The sequence below is a fragment of the Papio anubis genome, chromosome 10, assembly GCF_008728515.1.
Source record: "Papio anubis isolate 15944 chromosome 10, Panubis1.0, whole genome shotgun sequence".
Taxonomy (NCBI): domain Eukaryota; kingdom Metazoa; phylum Chordata; class Mammalia; order Primates; family Cercopithecidae; genus Papio; species Papio anubis.
The window spans coordinates 122136200-122152195 of record NC_044985.1 but is presented as its reverse complement, the minus strand read 5'-3'; the positions used below and the strand labels follow the sequence as shown (position 1 = coordinate 122152195).

Below are 15996 nucleotides of genomic sequence, written 5' to 3'. Positions count from 1 at the left end.
AATCGCTTGAACCCGGGAGGCGGAGGTTGCAGTGAGCCGAGATCATGCCACTGCACTCCAACCAGGCAGCAGAGTGAGAGTCCGTCTCAAAAAAAAAAAAAGAAAGTTGTTGTTATTGTTTTTAATCCAAGTGAGAAGGAGCACTGGTGTCCACCCGAGCAAAGCAGGAAGACCATGTGGAGAGCTGAGAAAACAAGCAAGGGAGACACACTCCTCCTTCCACCCCAACGGAAATGGACACTTTTACATTTCCCCTTCTGGGGCTTTCCATTGGCACATTCTCTTCTATGGCTGTCAGAATAGGATATTGGCCGAGAAAAGCACACATTTTGCTTTGTCTTTTAGCAACATTGCCACCTCTGCCTTCTTTTGCTTCACAGATATACCAATGTCCATTATTTTATGTTTTACCTTTTCTATAGCATTTTTGTGCTGATTTGACTGAAAAGCCCTCAAGTATCGAAAGTCTTCAATCCTATCTGAGTGTTCACGCTCCTATGTTAGCTAATTGTTGCCCTTACAGTCATGCCTGGTCTGTATCTGTTGAGTTGCTTTCTGTAGTTTATTTGTTTTCATCATCTGAATTTTCCTCTATAGACTACTTTATTTGTTTACAATCTCTACAAAGGTTTGGATGATAAACATAAGCTTGGTAAACCTCCAGCAACAGTTGTTCAAAATAGCATGAAACTCATATCTAATTGCTGAAGACAAAGACTGGAAATGAACAGAAGTCAAATAAAAATAACTTCACAGTACAAAAAATTTAATGCTTTTGCTTTTTACTGCGCAGGTTCTCCATCTCTATTAACAAAGCAAGCCATTTTAAGCAGATACGAAATATCCTGCTCAAAATAAGTTTCTTATTTTATATGTAATAGTCTACAGCATTTCCGTATTTATGTTTTCTAATTATAAAATGCATTTAATATATAAAAGTATATTACATATAATTTATACTTTATGTAAATTATTATAAATGCTTATTATAGAACATATGAAAGATACTGAAAAATATAAAGAGGATAACTGATGTCACCCATATTCTACCACCCAGAGGAAAGCACTGTAGAAGTTTGAGCATTCCTTCAGGTTTTTCTTGCAAGTATACGCTGACATGAAGGCACACCCCTAAAAACCTATCTGTTAACTCATACACCTCCTCTATAAGGTAAGTTCATTTTTTTTTTTGAGACAGAGTTTTGTTGTTATTGCCCAAGCTGCAGTGCAATAGCACAACCTTGGCTCACTGCAACCTCCGCCTCCCAAGTTCAAGTGATTCTACTGCCTCAGCCTCCCAAGTAGCTGCGATTACAGGTGCATGCCACCACGCCTGGCTAATTTTTTGTATTTTTAGTAGACATGGAGTATCACCATGTTAGCCAGGCTGGTCTTGAACTCCTGACCCCAGGTGATCCGCCCACCTCAGCCTCTCAAAGTGTTGGATTACAGGCGCGAGCCACTGTGCCCGGCCGGTACGTTCATATTTTTCAAACCAAATAGCAAATCTTGGTTTCTCAGGCCAATATGAGGCACAAAGATCAGCAGGGTCTCATGCCTAGCAAGTCCACGGCTGACAACGCTCACCCTTCCTGCATCTGGGAAACAATCGGGAGCAGTGCAAACCCTTCCCAGATTTCCTGGGACCTCCTCTTGGCCTTTGACCCCAAGAGTTGGGGACTGAAATGCTGAGGTCAGCCTGGACTTCTGGCTCTCCTCACTCAGACAGAACCTGCATCTTTCACTGGAACCCTAATGATTTACATCAATATGTGGGAGAGCTACGCTGGCCTAGCCAGGCCCTCACTCAGCAGACAACCGCCTCCTTTGTATTGATGGTAGATTTTAAGGCCACAAAGAGGAGGAGTGGCTTAACACAGAAAGGCCCGTCCCTACCACACACAATGTCTCAATAGCAATGATTACAAATCCAAAATTATCATTTTTGTGGCTGGTTTCCAACATGAACTGACTTACAGCAAAAGGAGTTTATAAGAAGCCACAGGTCTTAATAACCTTGAGAAATATCTTACAATGGACACTTTATTGAGATTTGGTAAGAACAGCCCCTTTTAAAATCTTTTAACAAAGAGTTTAGAAAAATAGTCTTCTAGATGTTGAACGTTGGGAGGTCCATTTCTCCTTGTAACTGGGCAGATCCAAACTCTGTTTTCTAAGGAATCACTTAGGTTGGCCATGTTGGCCTGAACCCAGGGCAAGCAGGGTGGGCTTCTCTCCATGCATGTGGCCTTAGATGGCATCACCACTTTCACAGGAGGTCACGATGGTAGCTTGAAATTGGTCATGCAGGAGTATCTGCATCATAGAAATGGATAAATGCTACATATTTCCTCTTTCTTTTTTTTATTTTTTATTTTTCCAGAGAGCCAATTATTAAACATTAACTAGCACACCACTGGAGTCAGCCCAACAAATTATTGGAATCAGTTCCTGGTGTCCTTGCCAAAGCATCGAGTTCCAAATCACAGATGACTGCCCCTGTGCCAACGAATTATTCTCCAGCCACCGATCTAGTGTTATGCTCCCCCCCCACCACACCGGGAAGAACCAGCGTCACCTGTGTTCCTTAAGATCCTGCTGGCACAAGTTAGCTCTGCAATTCCTTTGAATAATAGGACAGTTCTGACCAAAGCTGAGCATATGCCTCTCTGCTCTAGCTATGGTGAAGCCTGACCCTGGACGTCGGCCTGGCATCAAGGAGCAGTGGTGAGGGCAGGTCTTGAGAACAAACACCTTGCAGGACCCCTGCCACAGGTAAGATATTCCATAAGAACAACCTGTTCTCGGCTGGGTGCGGTGGCTCACGCCTGTAATCCCAGCACTTTGGGAAGCTGAGGTGGGCGGATCACGAGGTCAGGAGATCGAGACCATCCTAGCTAACAAGGTGAAACTCCATCTCTACTAAAAATACAAAAAATTAGCCTAGCGTGGTGGCGGGCACCTGTAATCCCAGCTACTCGGGAGGCTGAGGCAGGAGAATGGCATGAACCCGGGAGGTGGACCTTGCAGTGAGCCAAGACTGTGCCACTGCACTCCAGCCTGGGCAACAGAGCAACACTCTGTCTCAAAAAAAAAAAAAAGAACAACCTGTTCTCTGGCAAGGAGGAAGTAATTGCTTCTGTTGGCTTGGAGGCTTCTGAGAATTTGGGGGTTTGAGATTCTCAGCTTATCTACTCAATTGTCCATAGCCATGGTCTCAGGACCATTCGCTATCTGGCTCCTGACTGATGTAGCAGGCCTGTCAAGGCTATGACTTTAGTCTCCTTTGTAGCTTTCAATCCTTATCAAATTTGAGATCTTTCTTTTTTTTTTTTTTTTTTGAGACAGAGTCTTGCTTTGTTGCCCAGGCTGGAGTGCAGTGGTGTGATCTCAACTCACTGCAACCTCCGCCTCATGGATTCAAGTAATTCTCCTGCCTCAGCGTCCCAAGTAGCTGGGATTGCAAGCAAGCACCGCCATGCCTGGCTCGCTTTTGTATTTTTGGTAGAGATGGGGATTTTGCCGTGTTGGCCAGGCTGGTCTTGAACTCCTGACCTCAAGTGATCTGCCCCCATCGGCCTCCCAAAGTGCTGGGATTACAGATATGAGCCACTGCACCCAGCCTCAGGATCTGATTTTCATTTTTCTTTTTGGCTCACTGCAAACTCTGCCTCCCACGTTCAAGCAATTCTCCTGCCTCAGTCTCCTGAGTAGCTGGGATTACAGGCGCATGCCGCCATGCCTGCTAATTTTTGTATTTTTAGTAGAGATGGTTAATTTTTATTTTTCACTATGTTGGCCAGGCTGGTCTCGAACTTCTGATCTTAGGTAATCCCCCTGCCATGGCCTCCCAAAGTGCTGGGATTACAGGCGTGAGTCATGTGCCTGGCCGATTTTCAACAGTGATTTCTCCTACCCAGTGGCTGTAGGAGATGTAAATCTCCTGAGCTGCCAGTGAGGCCCTTGGGCTTTCAAAATTTGTCTTAGATTGGCAATGAACTCTCCCAAGCCCACCGTTTCCTTTCTTCCGGGTGTTCAGCTCCAACATAAGAAGGTACCACCCTTCTGCATAATTATTATCATTGTCATTGTCTCCCACTCAGGAAGCACCACCCAGTGCCTTGCTCTCTGGCTGCTCCCATCATAACTGACCACAGGTGAAAACTCCAGTAATCATAATGCCACTGTGTGATGACCGGTCACCAGCGGTCAGCAAACTTTTTCTGTAAAAGGACAGATAGTAAGTAATACAGGCTTTGTGGACCTTGTGTGATACCTGCAGCATATTCTCTGACTTTTCTGCCTCCCTTTCCCTTTAGTCCACAAGCCATGGAAGAACAGGCCATAGTTTGCTGACCCCTGGTCATTACAATCCCACTTACCAGAGGTATGGAGACCCTGTGACTCTGAGACAGGTGGGAAGATCGATTCCAACATGAAGCCTTGAGTGAGGGTCTGCTTTGTCAAACCATTTTCAGTATCCAGTGTCTTAGTTTAGGTTCCCTAGAAAACAGAGCCAGGGAACAGGCTTAAGAACAAAAGCTTTGGCTGGGCATGGTGGCTCATGCCTGTAATCCTAGCACTTTGGGAGGACAAGACAGGCGGATCACGAGGTCAGGAGATCAAGGCTATCCTGGCTAACATGGTGAAACCCCGTCTCTACTAAAAATACAAAAAATTAGCTGGGCGTGGTGGCGGGCGCCTGTAGTCCCAGCTACTCAGGAGGCTGAGGCAGGAGAATGGCGTGAACCCGGGAGGCAGAGCTTACAGTGAGCTGAGATCGCGCCACTGCACTCCAGAGCCTGGGCGACAGAGCGAGGAGACACTGTATCAAAAGAAAAAAAAAAAAAAAAGAAAGCTTTATCGGGAGGTGCGATCCCAGGACAGGACAGGGAGAGTAGAGAAAAAAGGAAGAAAAGGCAAGGTGAGGCATCCCCATGCTGGCCACTGCTTCCTGATGAGCCGCACGAGGCAAGCCAGACACTCAGCATGTCCACATGCTGCTTATGAATGCCAATGCCCTGGCCCAGTGGAAAATCATGCCTTGGATTTTGGCCCAACAGACAGCAAAGGGTAAGGGTATTATCCACTGGCTCTCTCCTGTCTACCACTGAAAAATTTTGGGAAGATCCCTGGCAGCACTTATAGCAGTGGCCTTTCTTGGGCCAGCAGTGACAGTCACCCAGGCTACCCTGTCTAGCAAGCCCGAGACTATCTGGGCCCCCTTCTGTTTCCAGCATGTGTGGTCCAGAGCACACAGTCTGCCACCGCCTTGCAGGGAACTCGGGGAACAGGGTCCCATTCCTCATCTTCCTGTGGTTTGAAAGACTCAAACAGTGTGTAGGGAAGCCCAGATCAAGGCGAACCTAGCGTTACAAGAGTGCTCTTTAGGAATCCCATTTGAATCGTGTCTTCATCTCACCCCCCGAGTCCCTTCTCAGAGGATTCAGAGGCCCTGCAAGGTGGACCAGGAGGTGACAATGCAAGGCTGTGGTCTCAAAGCTCCCTGCCTGGGGGACTCCTGGCTCCGTGATCCTGCCTGTGCTCCTCCTCTTGATAGCTTCTCCAGTTTTCACACTATTCTTCTAGCACCTTCTCCACGCAATGCCTTTTCTCCCGAGAGCCCCTTTCCTTTGTCATTTCTCCTGGTCCTCTCGCCTTCCTTGGTTTAGGGTTTGGCCAGCTTCAGAGCGAGTGGGGTGGATGTGCAGGGTGGATGTGCTGGGAGGTCTGCATGGGCCATGCAGCCTCAGGTCCTCCCTGTTCTTTGCTCCGCGTTCCTGTCTCAAGTAGAGATCTGAACCACTTTTGGGAGTTCTTTATTTCTGACTCTTCCTTAGAGACCAGGCACGCACCAGCCTGGAAAAACTGCTGCAGCCCGGCAGTGCCTGGGGAACCAAGCTGCAGATGCCGCCCATGAGGAGGGCCCTGCCTGCCATGAACCGTTCAGCACTTTCTGAGTCCAGAGTGTGGCAGGGATTCTCTGCATTCTCATCAACCACATGAGCCCAGAAAGCTCTTCCAGAGTGGCTGCAGCCTCGGTGGGGATGCCTGGGTTTATGCTCAAGGTCTCAGGGAACGCCCCCTGGGGCTGCCACACCGTGGTCATCAAGCACCCACTGCGAGAAGTGCCCGGGAATGTCTGCCCATGGCCATGGTCACAGGGCACACGACTGACTCTGCAGCAGGAGGGCACACGACTGACTCTGAAGCAGGGGTGCTGTGTGGATCCCCCGACTCATCATTTGCTTCATTCAGCAGCACATGTCACCCCTCATCGTGCAAATCAACCATCCACGCTTTCAAAGAGTTCCCCGGGTGTGGGTGGCAGCAGGGCCAGAAGGAGCCCAGTTTTCCTTTGTGCATCCCAACAGTCCACCTACACATGGCTTCCTCCCTGTAACAAAGCTCCCCAGCTTCAGTGGTGGCCTGGGCAGTGGGTAGGGTGTCTCCCAATTTCCCTTCCTCCTCCTCGCAGGACTCCATCTGTTGAGGAGGATTGAGAAGATGGGTACACAGGCAGCCTTCGCTCCCAGCTGCTCTTCACAATGGAACCACCACAGGTCAGGCCTCACGATCACTGCCGTCACAGCTCTAAGTCACCTGGGCTCCTGCCTCTGCCCTCAGCCAGGAAATCCATCACCCAGCCTTTGAGAGGATGCCTCTACCCTCAGGGTAACCCAGTCAGACCCCTTTGCCTGCCTCACGCCTGTAATCCCAGGGCTTTGGGAGACTGAGGCAGGGGGACCATTTGAGGCCAGGGATTTGAGGCTTCACTGAGCCATGATCACACCAATGCACTCCAGCAAGACCTTATCTCTAAAAGAAAAAGAAAGAGGAGGAGAAGGAGAAGAAGGAGAAGGAGAGAAAGGAGGAGGAGGAGGAGGAGAGAAGAAAGAAGAAGGAAAAAGAGGAGAAGAAAGAAGAAGAAGAAAAAGAAGAAGGACAAGAAGAGAGAAACAACAACAGCAACAGCAACAACAACTTTGTTGCTTCCTACCAACAAGATTCGGTTTAGGGACAAGAGATGTTTTTTCCATGTTGGGCACCAGGGAGAAGACAGCAGGAGAGAACAAACACCCAGACACCAAAGGAAACACTCTGTGAGCCACAGAAGCAGGCAGAGGGTGAGGCAGGTGCACAGGCCTGAGCCTTCACCCTCCCAAGGAGGGCACTGTGAACTGGCATCACTGGTGGGCTGGTGATCCCCAAGACGGACCTGCACCCCAGCCATCCCCACCTATGAGCCCTTATGGACTGAGGGGAATTACATTAATAGAATGCAGGGAGCACCTGCATTCGCCAAGTCACAGAGGAGCTTTTGAGTGGGGAGAATGTTTGATATTTGGAGAATGGGAGGCACGTTGGAGCTTGGACTTTGGTCGCTCCTGACTTTGTGGCCTTCCCTGCTGAGTCAGCTGGTTCTCAGGCTCCATAAGGACAAGGTGGTGAGGGTGGTCATGAGATCTTTCTGCAGACAAAGGTAGTTTCTCCTTGATGACATAAAACACAGACGCACAGGATTCCTTTGGTGTCGTGGTGTCGAGAATGTCTTTTGCAGAGGATCAATGGAACGCAGGCGCATGTCCTATAGAGTGGTGAGGATTAAAGAAGAGAATGTGTGCCAAGTGCCAAGCGTGATGCCTCAACACAGCAAGCACGTGCTCCCTCACAGCTTGTTCACAGGCCACGGCGGGGCCCGAAGGCCATACTCATGTATGAATGCAAAGCCCCAAACTCAGGCTTCTGCATTCTTCTTCGTGTCACCCAGGATCAGGAGCCCTAATGACACCAGGCCTTGTTGGTCCCCAGAGCATGCAAGGCCCCCATTCCTGACTCCAAGATGTCCATGGTTGGAGGCGCCAAGTGGGCTACCCCTCAGTGACACCCCAGGAATGCTGGCAGAACCACACTGAGGCAACAGCCCTGCAGGACACACACTAGACAGAGAGCGAGAGACCCAGGGAGCCTGATGCGGGGGCCTGCCTGGGCAAGGTCCATGGCCCAGAAGGCCAGCAGGATGACACCCTGACCGATAAGAGACCCTCCACCTGGGAAGGAAGAGGCGCCTCGGACGTGGGGGATCACCTTGAACACGGGTATCGCCTCAGACAGGGGGCATCACCTTGGGTGTGGGGGATCAGCTCAGACAGGGCAGGCGTTTGGCAAGTTGCCTCTCCTTGGGCTCCTTCAGGACAGTGAGGGGTATTGGCTGCCCTGAAGCCCTGGAAAGAAACTCAAGCTGCCTGAGACCAGAAAACCTGATCCACAAATTAGTCCACAAGTTCCTGAGGCAGAGACTTGACCTGCAACTCAAACCAGGAGTGCCATACAGCATCACCTACCCACTGCTACCCTCTCCCCACCAAACGGCACAGCTTTCGTCTCAGTTAAATCCTTGGTTTCACTTTTTTTTTTTCTTTGTCTTTTCTTTTTTCTTTTTCTTTTTCTTTCTTTCTTTCTTTTTTTTTTTTTTGAGACAGAGTCTTGCCGTGTCACCCAGGCAGAAGTGCAGTGGCGCGATCTCGGCTCATGCAGCCTCTGCCTCCTGGGTTCCAGCAATTCTCCTGCCTCAGCCTCCCGAGTAGCTGGGATTACAGATGTGCGCCACCACACCTGGCTAATTTTTGTATTTTTAGTAGAGATGGAGTTTCACCATGTTGGCCAGACTGGTCTCGAACTCCTGACCTCAGGTGATCTGCCTGCCTCAGCCTCCCAAATCCTTGGTTTTTCTTAATGGCCTTAATGAGCAGAAAGTTTGAAGTTTTAATCCTTTTTCAAGTGACATGATAGCAAATTGTTTCTTGGCTTTGGTTAAAAGCATGCCTTTTATTTGCAAAACTGATAATAAGAGAAGTCAGTTGGGTACACATTTAATCACTGAATTCTGTAGCAATAAAGAGGACATGTATAGCATTAAAAAGACAGAATCTTCAGGTACAAATTATTTTATTCATTTATATTTTTTGTCTTAGGATACAATAATAAAGTAAACACATCTATACAGAGTATTGTATAGCAGAGACAAAGCTATGGCAATTTAAATTATTTGCAGATCTGCAAAAAAAAAAAAAAGAGATTAGATGTATTTGGGAGAGGTATTTTTGAAGTAATAACTATTGTCATGGATTAAAAGCCCACTGCACCTATGTATGATTGGGGGAAAGAAAAAAAAAAGCAAAACAAGGCTGGAAGTGGTGTCTCATGCCTGTAATCCCAGCACTTTGGGAGGCTGAGGCGGGTGGATCATGAGGTCAGGAGTTCGAGACCAGCCTGACCAACATGGTGAAAGCCTGTCTCTGCTAAAAACACACACAAAAAAGCTAGGCGTGGTGACGCGCGCCTGTAATCCAAGCTACTCAGGAGGCTGAGGCAGGAGAATAGCTTGAACCCGGGAAGCAGAGGTTGCAGTCAGCTGAGATCATGCCACTGCACTCCAGTCTGGGTGAAAGAGTGAGACTCCATCTTAAAAAAGGAAAAAAAAAAAAAAGGAAAAAGAAAAACAAATAAAAATCTTAGCAAATTAGAATATATGACAATGGACATCTATAAAAAAGAAAAAGAAAGAAAAACAAATAAAAGTCTTAGCAAATTAGAACATATGGCAATGGACATCCATAAAAAAACAAACATCTAAGGCTCATCATACCTGGTGGTGAAATACTGAACACTTCCTCCCCCAGGGTGGAACGGGGCAAGGATGCCCACTCTCACCATTCTATCCCACATCAAATGCAGGTCTTAGCTTGTGCCACCAGCCCTGTGATCTCTAGGGCATCCTTTGCAAAGGAGTCATTGGGACAAGGATGCTAACGTTCCAGGCTCCAAGCAAGCTCCTTTCCCCAGGCTCTTCTCCAGGGCAAGGTGAAGAAAGATGGGGACTACACATCCATCGTGGATGGCTCAATCTTGTGACTTCCTTGGGGAAGACATATGAGCACACCACACCCACATGTCTCCACCAAACAAAGAACAGCCTCCCTGGATCTATATTTAGTTTAAAAATCAAAAAGCCTTCTCAGTAGGTAGCTAGCATAATAAGGACGCCTCTTCTTTTTTTTAAAAGACAGGGTCTCACTCTTGCTCTGTTGCCCAGGCTGGAGTGCAGTGACACAATCACAGTTCACTGCAACCTCAAACTCCTGGGCTCAAGGGATCCTCCTGCCTCAGCCTCCCAAGTGGCTGGGACCACAGGAGCATGCCATCATGCCTGGCTTTCTTATTTTTTGTAGAGACAGGGTCTCACTATGTTGCCCAGGCTGTTCTCAAACTCCTGGGTTCAAGAAATCCTCCCACCTTGGCCTCCCAAAGAGCTGGAAGATACTTCTTTATATTGGTCCACAAACCACCTCATGTCCAGGGACAGGCACCTGCTCTCGGGTCACTAGAGGCAAGTAGTCCTTGTCTCACCCTGAGACCCTAGACACAGGTGCCCACGCCCTTGAGGTCACCTCTGTGAGCCGGGTCTCCCTGCCAGGAGCTGCCACCATGCTAAGCTGGGGTCAGCTGTAGGTCAGCGCTGGGTTCAAGGGAGGCTGGAGAGTAAGGGTTGGGCATTACCATCTCCAATGTCCCTAAACCCAAGAAAGGGGATCCAGCACTAGAGGGCCAGAAAGCTTGACAGTGTCCCCTCCATCTCTTTAGAGAGGACTTTGGGGGCCACCACCTCCTCCATTTACAGAGGGAATTCTCTTCCTAGCCGCCTGTTCTTTGCCCCTCCAGCTAGCCAACCCACAAACCATGCCACCCACAGTGAGAGGAAGCAGTGACCAGCACAGTGCCTGGTACACAGTAGTTGCTCAGTAAACAATTGGCTGGGTGCTTGAGCGAATGAGAGGGCCAGTGAGTGGACTGGCAAGGGCATGGAGGACTGGGTGCAGAGAAGCCCTACAGGCAGGCCCAGACATAGATGGGCAGGGCTAACTTGGGCCAGGCTTACTGGTGGAAACAGGCTGGTGGGAGTGGGTGGGGCAGGGGCCAGGCAGCCTTTAGCTGGGAGGCCAGCTCCTCCCACTGGCAGCATTCCCAAGGTAGCTGGGGACCCTGGCTTACCACCTCACCTCCACCCCCAAATAAAGGACTAGTTTTCTCCTAGCCAGCCTGCCTCCCACAGTGCCAACAGCAATTCTCCTATACAAGAGTTCTGAGCTCTGTGCTGGAGGTGACAGCTGGCCAGTGTGGGCTGGCTAGGAAAGGGTTCATCCCCCTTCCTTCTCCAATCTGACTGCCCAAATTTGCGCTCGCACTCTGTCGCTCTCTCCCTCTCTCTCTCTCTCTCTCTCCCCCTCTCTGTCACCATCTTGGTTCAGCAAGAATGGTATCCATGCACTTGGCCTGATTGTAGGAGCTCATCCCCTGAGCGCTGTCCTCTGTTGGAGCTGGGATGGAGGCATCTGTCCATCGCTGTCCTATTCCCTCAGGACCTACACCACATCTCAGACAAAATTGCCTCTGAATCTGCCTCCTCCCCCCTTCTGCATCACAAACTCCTTACAAGCAGGGATACAGTGAGACGTATTTTTGCATGCCCCTCAATTCTCAGGTGTCAACGAGTATTTGTGGAGTGTACAAAAATTTCCAATAATAGGAAAGAAGAAACTGGCTGTGAATAACTGAAAATAGATGAGATTCTGAAGAGTCCTAGAGCCCAAAGCACTTGATAATTTCTAAAAGAATAGATTTCAGTGTCTTTCTACCAGATTTATTCGTGGAAATAAAAAAAGGCTACATTTAGGGAGGAAATGTGACATCAGGTAGCAGGCTGAATATGGAGCAAGACCCAGCAAAAGCCTGAAGAAGAATCTCAGTAAGGTGTGGATGAGCTGTTTACTCTTGTTTCCAGAACAATGGAGCTCCCCATTGACGTCAATGGGAGGGAAGAAACAAAAGAGCCTTTGGGTGTGTGCAGGGCGCAACCGGGCCTGGATTTGCTTGACATTTCTGTGTGTCTGTGTTAGGGAGAGGGGGCGGGGAGTGTGTTGAGATGTCAATGTCAGAGGAACAGGAGGAGGGGCCACCTGACAGTGTGTGAACAGCCTGCAGGCCTCCCTGGGCTTCTGTGGGAAGGGCTGCCCTGATGAACTTGGTATTTGCCCTGGTTTGCATCTGAGAAGTTGCACACACACCTTGTCAAGTAGAAGGGAAAGAGTTATCACACTCAGGAATTCCTGATGTGGGTTAATAACTTCTCCTTCTGTCCCATCCCTGGTCCCCAGGCGAGTCCAGGTAAAGAAGAACAAGAAGAGTAAAGAGAGATGCTGCGGGTTCCAGCTTCCTGGACAATCTCGCCTTCCCCATGAGAGCCTGCACTTTCAGAGTCTGCTGCATGGGAGCCTGCAAGCTCCTGCCTGTCCTGTAAGTCTCAGGCTTCTACCCAGACCAGGGGAAATTGTACTCTCTCTCCGGACACTTTAAATGGAAGTTTAGAGGCTCATCATGCCCCAAACAATGCTTACTGAAACAGCAAACCCTCAGACAAGGTGATGCACGCTGCCGCACTGGCTCCCAGGACAACCTCCCACCACGGGCTTCTCCGTCTCTACCGCTTGCACCTTCCTAAGGTGTCCCTTTCTCAGGGCCCATCCTACCCGCCCTGGAAGTGCTGCCTTTCTCACGGAGCCTGTGGGGATAGCTCTGGTTAATTTATAGCCCACATCGCCCAATTTAGCATTTGATTAAGTTTCCTTTTTATGAGACAGTCCTTTCTCCCTAGTGATGCGCTTGGGGGCAGAGACAACATCATTTCTTTCTTTTGTACCTCCCCAGAGTAACAGTGACTCTATTTCCTGAACCAAAAATTGTAACACGTGGTAACTGCCGGGACAAGTGTGGACCACGGGCACCTCTGAGGCCCGGGTGGGCGTGCCCCAGCAGCTGCTGCAGGGCGGTGCAGCCACCTTCTCCTAGGCTGCTCTGGGGCCCGGCGATGAATGAGTGAATGAGTAAATGAATGAATGTGTGAATGAAGCATGCCGCGCAGACTTTCCCGCGGCCCTGGCCGCTGGGGGCGCGCCTCTGGCCGGTAGCCGGAGGTGGAGGTTTCCCTGGTCCGGCTTCGGGGCGCCGGGTCGGCCAGGCCGGCCGGAGGTGCACAGGAGCCCCGCGCCCAGCTCCCCCGCCCGCAATGGTACGCGCCACTCCGCGCTCCCGGAGCTGGCGGACTCGAGGGCGTCGTGAATGGAAGGCGCCGACGCCGGAAGTGGATGAGACCACTAGGGAGGACGACGGGGGGCACGAACGCGCCGCGTCTCCATTGAAGAACCGACGAGGTGAACATGGAGTTCCATGTGCGTCTTATGTAAAAAGAGCGACGGGCACCGCCACCAATGGGCGCGCGGCGCTAGTGGGCCCCGCCCCTCGTGTATGCAGATGAGACGGTGTCGCGGCCAATGGCGGACGCCGGGGGCGGGCGCGGCGCGCGCGGTCACGTTTTCCACTATGTGACAGCGGCGACTCGGCCGCGGCGGAGGCGGCGGCGCTGAGGGGCTACGTGCAGCTGTGGGCGGTGGTGGCGGCGGCGGCAGCGGGCGCGGGGCCGGGCGGACAGAGCCACGAGTCGGCGGAGGGACCGGCGGACGGGCCGACGCGAACGCGGCCGGGCGGTAAGTGGCGCGGCGCGGCCCCGCTGCGGCTTACGTAACCGCCGCCCGCGCGTTGGCCTCGGGCAGGTCGGGGTCCCGGCGCCGCCGGGAGTTCCCTGGGCCGCTGGACTCCTCTGCTTGAAACGGCGCCGGCGTGGGGGCGTGTGCCGTTGGCCCTGTCTCAGGTGGAGGGTGGCCGAGCTGCGCGCAGGGTGCGCTCGTTTGAATTGCGCTGACACCGCGGGTTGGGGACTCGAACCCCCGTTTCGCAGCTCAGGAGCCTGAGGTCCGAAAGGTGAGGCGGCAGCGTGTGTAGGGCACCGAGTTGCTGAGTGACTGCGCGTGGGCTGCGGTTCCGTGGGCGATTCTCTTTTGGGAACCCTCCCTCCCCTCCCGTGGGGAAGGCCAAGGAAATCAGGGGTCAGCGCAGCCGGCCCTGGGATCTGGAGGCCCCTCGGGGAGCTGACTGCCTCCTCTGAGGCCACAGGGCCAAGTCCTGGGCTGGGGAAGGGCCGTGGAAGGGCGCTGATCTAGGAGCTTTTCCTGGACACCCACGGGTCTCCTGGAATGGGTGATCAGAGGGACAAGGAAGTCCCTGTGCCAAGCCAGGCCTGGGAACCTGAGGGCAGGGAAACCGCCTGATGTTCGTTCGCCCCTTTGCCTCCCCTGGACCACCCTGTATTAATTCCCTCTCCCCGGACTGGATAGAAAGGAATGGGGGTGTCCACTCTTTGGTGCAGCAGTCGCACCTACCTCCTGGGATGTACTTTGGCTGCTAAGTCCCAGACATAGACCAGGAGGTGGGAGGTGGCCTGCTTCCCCCTTCAGGAAGGCCAGGGTAAGGGATGACGAGTTGGTTGCCAGGGTTTCTGTAACCTACACAGAAGGAACCCGTTTGGAAAGCTGATTCATACAGAACAACAGAGCCAGAAGGCACCCTGAAAATCACCCAGAGTAACCCCTCAGCCTGACAGATGAGCAAACTGAGGCCCAGGCCCAGGCTGTCTGCAGGATCTTCCCATCGCCCTGGGGCAGGATGAGCTTCAGAGGTTCAGTGAAGGCCGCAACTTGGGTGCTGAATCCTGGGTGGGCTGTAATTTGGGAGGAGGGGCCTTAAGTCCGGGAAGTGTGTTAAGAACCCCACACCACGGCCAGAGCCCCCCTGGACCCCTCTCACTTTTATATGGCATAGCAGGATCACTAGACTTCTTGGCTTCCAAGGGGAGATGCCAACTTCTACCCCAACCTGGGGCTTCTGGTCCCAGACTGGGTGTGCCTGAGAAGAAAATAGGACTCTACCTGAAGGCTTTATTTGGAAATTGAGTTTTAAAATACAAGGTGAATTGAGTTTTGTGTGCTATATGACTATAATGAAGAAAGGGACTCCGTTGTTTTTTTTTAAGTGGAAGCTGTGTGGTGTGCCAGCGCGGGGATGGTACCGTGGGTGTTTGCAGTTATCTGTCACTGTCGCCTTGGTGTGATTCATTGGTATAGAACTAACGCAGCCCTGGCTTTCTGTGGAGACTGGAGTGCCAGGTGGGAAGGGGGAGCCCTGCGTCAGCCAGCTGGCTGCTGCTGGGAGCCTTGGCTCCCAGTCTGGGCCTCAGTTTCATTTGTTCGGAGGGACTCAGATTGGGCAGTCTCAGAGGTCTAATTTAATTCCCAGGTTTTTGGTTTTCTGTTACCCTACAGTTGATTTTTCCCAGGTTTCTCGCAGGAGACAGAGGCTTCTGATATGCTCTTGCCTTTGGGCCAGGTAATGTTCCCCTGTGAGCCACATCTGCAGTGCTTACAAGGAAAAAGGAAAGATTCCTCTCCTGTGCACTATTTCTCATACACACTGAACTTTCTCAAAAATACTGGTCGTCACACTGCTGTTTTTAAGCCATGATGTAACTTCACCAGGACTCAGCAAACCACGGCTCTGTCAGGTCATTGAACAGCTGGCAGGGCCACTTGGCGTTTAGTCTGAAGAAAGGCTCTGGGTGTGCTTTTACCTTTTGAAAACTACTCTGGCAGAGTGAGCCAGAAACACACAATTCCATAAGCTTGGCAGAGACTGTCCCCACACTTCTGGAAAGCTGACCAACCTTCAGAACCAAGGGAGAATCAGACAGTCTAGAGGGGGCCTCTGATGGGCCCCTCCCCAAGCCCGCGCACTCTCCCCTAGGGACCAGGCCCTCCTTTCAACTCATTATGCTTATCGTGTACACATTTGTAACAAGTTTGTTACCATATTTCCAAGTCTAGAGCAAATTAGAAGCAGTAAATGAACAGCAGTGACGGGTGACAGGAGTCAAGGCCACTTGGTTTTCAGAGGCTGGTAGTTCCCAAGACAGAGTGGGCTGCTGTGCTGATCCCTCACCGGCCTCGAAGGGTTCCTTGTGCTCTTCCTGGGGTGACATAGAGGAATCAG

At 51.1% G+C, this 15996-nt stretch overlaps 1 protein-coding gene and 1 long non-coding RNA gene across 5 annotated transcripts in view; one reads left to right on the top strand and one right to left on the bottom strand.

Moving 5' to 3' along the window:
- Window positions 1–2025: 2025 nt before the first annotated feature.
- On the bottom strand, window positions 2026–14419 carry LOC103876630. The gene is made up of 2 exons (XR_635931.3): window positions 14334–14419; window positions 2026–2316 (listed from the first exon to the last, which is right to left on the bottom strand). It is a non-coding gene; the product is annotated as an uncharacterized LOC103876630 (long non-coding RNA).
- The window catches only part of PER2 (period circadian regulator 2), a 56265-nt gene continuing 42675 nt past the window's right edge, over window positions 2407–15996 (top strand). Inside the window, exons 1-2 of one of the 4 annotated variants that reach the window (XM_009183464.4) lie at window positions 2407–2775; window positions 12216–12354. In XM_009183464.4, the coding sequence (XP_009181728.3) occupies window positions 12296–12354 (59 nt within the window). In that variant the 5' untranslated portion in view covers window positions 2407–2775; window positions 12216–12295. Of the gene's footprint in view, window positions 2776–12042; window positions 12355–13417; window positions 13602–13639; window positions 13876–15996 lie in introns of those variants that run through there. The other 3 variants (XM_021924208.2, XM_009183465.4, XM_003908154.4) reach the window with 3 other exon arrangements.